This window comes from Perca fluviatilis, chromosome 15 (genome assembly GCF_010015445.1).
Source record: "Perca fluviatilis chromosome 15, GENO_Pfluv_1.0, whole genome shotgun sequence".
NCBI lineage: Eukaryota > Metazoa > Chordata > Actinopteri > Perciformes > Percidae > Perca > Perca fluviatilis.
Window position 1 is genome coordinate 24511751 of NC_053126.1, and position 5833 is coordinate 24517583.

At 41.5% G+C, this 5833-nt stretch overlaps 2 protein-coding genes across 5 annotated transcripts in view; one reads left to right on the plus strand and one right to left on the minus strand.

Annotated features, from left to right (window-relative positions):
* The window catches only part of LOC120574739 (myosin-11-like), a 45583-nt gene extending 40787 nt beyond the window's left edge, over positions 1-4796 (minus strand). For both annotated transcript variants that reach the window (XM_039825159.1, XM_039825158.1), the window contains exon 1: positions 4770-4796. In XM_039825159.1, the coding sequence (XP_039681093.1) occupies positions 4770-4782 (13 nt within the window). In that variant the 5' untranslated portion in view covers positions 4783-4796. The remainder of the gene's footprint in view (positions 1-4769) is intronic.
* On the plus strand, positions 1792-3983 carry hoatz (HOATZ cilia and flagella associated protein). 3 transcript variants are annotated; one of them, XM_039825160.1, is made up of 2 exons: positions 1792-1868; positions 2909-3983. In XM_039825160.1, the coding sequence occupies exon 2, from the start codon at positions 2915-2917 to the stop codon at positions 3383-3385; it is 471 nt and encodes a 156-aa protein (XP_039681094.1). In that variant the 5' UTR covers positions 1792-1868; positions 2909-2914; the 3' UTR covers positions 3386-3983. The 3 variants fall into 3 exon arrangements, with proteins under 3 accessions (XP_039681094.1, XP_039681097.1, XP_039681095.1); XM_039825163.1 differs by lacking the exon at positions 1792-1868 and adding an exon at positions 1883-1898; XM_039825161.1 differs by lacking the exon at positions 1792-1868 and adding an exon at positions 2469-2486.
* Positions 4797-5833: the final 1037 nt, after the last annotated feature.

The window sequence follows — 5833 nt, forward strand, 5'->3', positions numbered from 1 at the left end:
AATTCATTTACCATTTTTGTGTGTATGAAATGTGCTATATACATAAACTTGCAGTGCCTTAACTAATTAACTCATTAACACAATATTGTAAAAAGTCTTGAGGGTCTAAAGTGCCGAAGAAATGTTAAGTAAAAACTTCTCTGTAGCATTTTCAATTTATGCCCACATAAGCAACACTCAAAGTTAAAGTCTGGAGGAAAAAAAAAAACACCTTTAGGTATAATCTATTAAGAGTTTAACACTCAAAACCTTCCTCGGTTGAGCAGATTTAATTGACAGAGCTGGAAAAATACAGCGAGCAAACAACCCTACACATCTGTTATCACAGTTTGACTGAACAGAGAGAGCAAACTTCCACATAACGACAAACAGAGGAGGATATAAACCATCAGTCTATCTTCAGTGACTGTCACACAGCTGGAATCATCACACAGAAGACAAACGGGCATCAATAAAACACATTAGCTCACGCTTTCTTTCTTCCTTCCTTCCTTCTATGATCTCAAACGGCTGCCTTTGCATCCACCTGTGACTCGGATCATTTACATTTGGTTTTAGTGACAGATTACTGCAGATAACCGCCTTGGTGCATTTCCCTGTAGGTTTGCAATGAGCTACTTACTCCCTTATCCTCGCCTCTGCCTCTTCAGGTAGGTCACAGGGCTGCTTTGACCTCCCATTGAACAGCCGGCAATAAAACATGAAAAGCAGCAAACAGATAACCCCTATAATCAAACAACCCAGCTGCCATGCTGGAATGCCCATGTTTGGCTAACCCTTTGCTCCTGGTAGCTTTGGTAGCCCAAAGAGGGATGCTAGGGACTTAGCAGGCATACTACCTTATAAGGTGCAGCTCATGTGTCCAGCCAAGCTTACCGTTTACACCAAAATGGTGACATTACACAAGGTGCATCCATGTGTGGCTGCCACACACACCGCAGCAGCACACTACACACACACACACACACACACACACACACACACACACACACACACACACACACACACACACACACACACACACACACACACACACACAGCAGGTATGTGAGCAGGAATAAATATGCAGCATCTCTAATAAAGTTTTTATTTTTACAATTAAAGATTTACTTAACTGTCAACAAACCAGATTAATGATTTAAATACGATCCTGGAGCTTCTTCTTTCTTTCTTTTTTAAACCTTTTTAACACTAGTTTAAAACCAATAGCCTGCTGCATTATCCTAAATCTCTCAAACTTTATTTATCATATCCATAATGGATAATCCATGTATTACTCTTTAACAGCAAATATGAAAACATATTGCTCTACAGAAATATGACTTTAGTTATTAATAAGCTACTATTTAAAGTCATTTTGCACGTTTAAATAGGTTAATATCATTGGCATTTGTAACTAATTGAACAATAGAATTCCTTGCATGAAAGTAGAAAAGCCTCTACCTGTCCCCTGTATTATATAAAACGTATAATATATGAATAATAAAGAAAGTCCTTATACTCACTGTGCAGTGCTTCAGCCCTCAGAGCAGCAGAATGGAGGTTCAACACCAGGGATATGAGAAAATCATGTCAGGTAAATGAACTGATGATGATGATGATGAGGATTTGGTCCTTCCTTCTTCCACACTATTTAAACCGCCCCGCGACACCTGGGGGTGGAGCCGCGCGCGCGACCCGCTTCGTTTCCATAGTTGGCAGCAGCCGCGAGCGACATGCATCCAGCCAATCACAGCGAGAGGACAGGTTTAATTGTTCTGTCTTCAAATTAAAAGCTTTGAATTTGTACACGGATGTGATGTCGAGTAGTTTACTGTTATACTGATGAGTAAATAGGATTTGTCACTAATTAGTAGAGGTGGAGACTGGTGAGTACCTTAAGTGACACCAACTTTGAGGTACTTTTACTTTACTTGAGTAGCCTATTTCCATTTTCTGTTATCTTAGTTAACACACTTTACTCCACTGCATTTCAGAGGAAAATATTAGGCTACAATTAATAAATATTGCTTCAATACACTTGACAGCTGTAGTTACTTGTTAGTACTACATAGCAAAAATTACCTATAAAAACGAATATAATACATGTTAACAATGAATGCCTAATGAACAGTAAAGTTAGGGTCTGATACTGTGCTCCTAATCATTGTAATTGTAAATCTACCAGACAACTCTGTACCCAACTGTAAGTACTTTATGCATAACTGCATGTGATGCTAGTTAGCATTAACGTTACACTTGGCAGAAGGCATAGATATATAGGCAGAAGGTATAGGGAAACCTACCGTTAGCTAGCTAGTATTATGGTTAAAAGCTTAAAGCTAAACGCTCTAAAGTGTGGCTGTATTTTACTCAAAAGTATTCCAACACTGGGAGTCGGTCCAAAACGTGCTAAGGCACAGCGTAACACCGGTAGCCTGTAGCTTCACTTTTCAAGACACCATGGAGATGACGGAGAACCAGTGTGGCAACATTTTCCCTGAACGGTAAAAAGTGTGGCTCAAACGAGACTTTATGATACATTTAGGTGCGTGTCATAATCACAGCAGTACATGCTTTCGTGCTGGTACTTCTGCCTGCATCTCCAAAACTGAGGGTGTGCTGACCGCCATCTATTGATATGATACTTATGGATAAGTACCACATTCAACCATACTTCAGAAAATCCCAACTATCCCTTTAAGGGGGCATCTTCCCGCAATTTACTCTAAAGGTCAATAACCTCCTTTTATTTTGAAAGGTTTGCGCGGAAGGATACACTTTCTCGTTTCCATGGTGACCATAATTAACTACAGCGCGCTTAGGTAGCGTTAACTGTCTATGCACTTAATTTGCTATTAGCTTATTAGCTAAACCAGTGTTAACCCAGTTTAATTGTTTTCTTCTTGTTACCGTCTTCTGGACTAAGAGTAAAATGTCTGAGCCCCCGGAGCAGGAGGACTTTGATAAATGCTTCACCGTGTTTGACGGCTCTTCTCCGGAGGACGTGTCCCACGCACGGCAACTGTGGAGCTCACTGTCTCTCCTGCCGCCCCTGGAATCGCGGCTGGTGTCCGCAGACATCCGTCAGAGACTGCCGGTGTCCCGTACGCAGCGCAGCAGCAGCGTCATCATTTCCAAACACCCCGCCGTCCCGCAGCCGCCGAGTAGTGTCCCTGCTCTCCGGCAGAGACGGGAGGAGAGGCAGCGGTACGTGGCCATGGCCGACCAGAGGAGGGAGATCCTGGCTCTGTTGAGGAGGCAGAGGGAGCAGAGGATTCAGAAGGAGATGATCTCTGTGGACTTCAAACCCAATTTGAAGTTCGGCCGAGATAAAATATCGAAGCTGCAAAAACCACCAGACTCTGAGATGGACGACGAAGAGCTGGTGAAGCAGCTGCAGTAAAGGACCATGATTAACTTTTAAAAAAGCTTCACACATGTGGGGGCTTTATAGAAGAACAAAAATGTAAAAATTAAAAATCTGTTTATAACATCGTCCGTTTAACTTTAAGCAGATAGTTATGCCTGTTCCGTTTCTAAATACGAGAAATACTCTGAGGTCTGGTCTTGAGGCTTATTTCAAAATACCTGAAAAGTTAGCTACTACTGTCCCAACTGAATAGTCTTGCTACATATTCTATGTGGACTGGAAAGTGTGACACTGTTAACAGTGTGCAGGTATAGGCCTAATATTTGTCATGTCTCTTTCTTGCCATGTTTCCTTTTTTTTTTTTTACATTTGCTAATTAGTTCTTATCACAAAGTACATTTCAGGCCGATGAGAGTTGGATAAATTAAAATTGTCAAAGTTATTATGGCACCAGATGAAAAGTCAGACGATTACCAAATTCATTCATGTTTTTGGCCACTGTTGAGGGCTCTGCGCACACCCACAAAGGTGTGTCCGGTTACACTGGCTGAGTAGACCTCTAGTCAGGTGTTGTTAGCAGGAAAAAGCACAGGTGTAACTGATTAATCATTACAAAAATAATCATTAAAGAAGTACAACAATAAATGGGTTTAACTTGTTTTTTTCTGCTGTGACAAGTCAAAAAGTCTGCATTGAAGAATTATAGAATCAGATTTTCACATACAAGTACATTTTCTTGGTATTCTCATAACAATCATCACAGTAAGAGAAAATAAAAAGCAAGTACTGCAAAAGTCATAAATATAAATTAGAAACATTTTCAATAAAATAAGTGTCTAGGATCTTTTATGTGATGTTGCGAGCTCTACTAGATGCCTGATCATCATGAAATGATAACAGTGTACAACAAAACCACCAAAAGGGGGACGGAGATATCAATGTAGGACACACACGGGCACCCACACACGCGCACGCACGCGCGCACACACAGGTTTGTGGCACTATCTTTTTGGGGACCTGTCATTGACATAATTCATTCCTTAGCCCCTTACCCTAACCATCACAACTAAATGCCTAACCTTAACCCTTACCCTAACCCTAACCTAATTCTATCCATAATCCTACAACCAAGTCTTAACCTTAAAACAGCCCTTTAAACTTGTGGGGTCCAGCATTTTGGCCCCACAAAGCTGTCGGGACCCCACAAGTATACTGGACTGGAGTATTTTTGGACCCACAAATATAGTTAAACAAGCACACACACACACACCTTGCATCATGTTCCTGTAGGCGTTGTCTGTGATGGAGTAGATGTGAGGCGGCACCTCGTGGCGTTTCTTGCCCTTATACATCTCGATGATCTTCTCAGAGTAGATGGGCAGCATCTTGTAAGGGTACACCACCACACAGAACACACCTGAGTACGTCATGCACAATACCAGGGCCTCTCCTAAGTGGAATGCAGCCATCATTAATGGTTTGGAATACACCTTTTTTTTTTATATGGCATGTCAACATGTCTGCCGTGACTCATTTGGCTCTGAGGGGAGTGTGTGATTGACTAATGTCACAGACAGAGGACTCTGATTAACAAACTGCCATTTCTCTCCACTTACACACAGATGAGGGACATTGGTTAATGCATTTAAACACTCCAGTGTGGATTTAGTGGCTGTATAATATAACATTTCAAATTCCAAAACCAGAAATCTAAATGTTACACGAACCAGCGGTGCTTCAGTGGAAAGAAAGAAGTGTCCACTAACAATAACTTACTTCTGTCTTCAAGAATGCAGACGTCGTCCCATCCGTAGTACCCGCAGGACATGGGTCCAAACTGCCAAACAGGAAGTGAGAGCTTCCTATGGGCTTTATAGTACCTGTACCATGTTGAGTAGAGTCCAGAGAGGAGGTTTAATCAGGTGTAAAAGTGAAAGCACCTATGTGAGTTCCCTATGTGTGCAGGGGTTTCAAAACCAAAATCCTAAATATAGAAAGCCACGCTGCAGGTGCTCTGCTGGTCCATTTGCTGGCTACAGCATTTTGGTTAAAATAATTTGATGCTTTCTTTTTTTTTTTATAATTGTTCACTAAACATCTTTAGGCGTTGGACTGGTGGTCGAACCAAAACCAGACATCTGAAGATGTTTTGATGGAGAGTCTTTTGATAAAACAATGAACTGAAAAGATTAAAGGGGCGCTATGCAGTTTTGGCCATCTCTTCACTGTTTTCTCGCTTTTTTCTCGCAGGTTTCTCTATAGAGCTCCCCCTATAGCTTCGGAATAGATATTTGGCAGCTCCTATGTTTACTCGTTTCTCCTCGCTAGCCGGCCCAAAGTTGCAAGTGTGGTTTTTCCGCTCACAGGTGCTAGGGGGGAGAGTGACGACCACCATTCAACTCGAAAGAAAGTCATATAACCATTCCAATGACTCCGAAGCTGTTCAGTTAAGGTAACTTAAGCTAAAAAAAACTGCAGTAT

What these genes read in the sequence shown, in the direction of transcription:
- hoatz (XM_039825160.1), top strand. Translation starts at nt 2,915, where the DNA reads ATGTCTGAGCCCCCGGAGCAGGAGGACTTTGATAAATGCTTCACCGTG.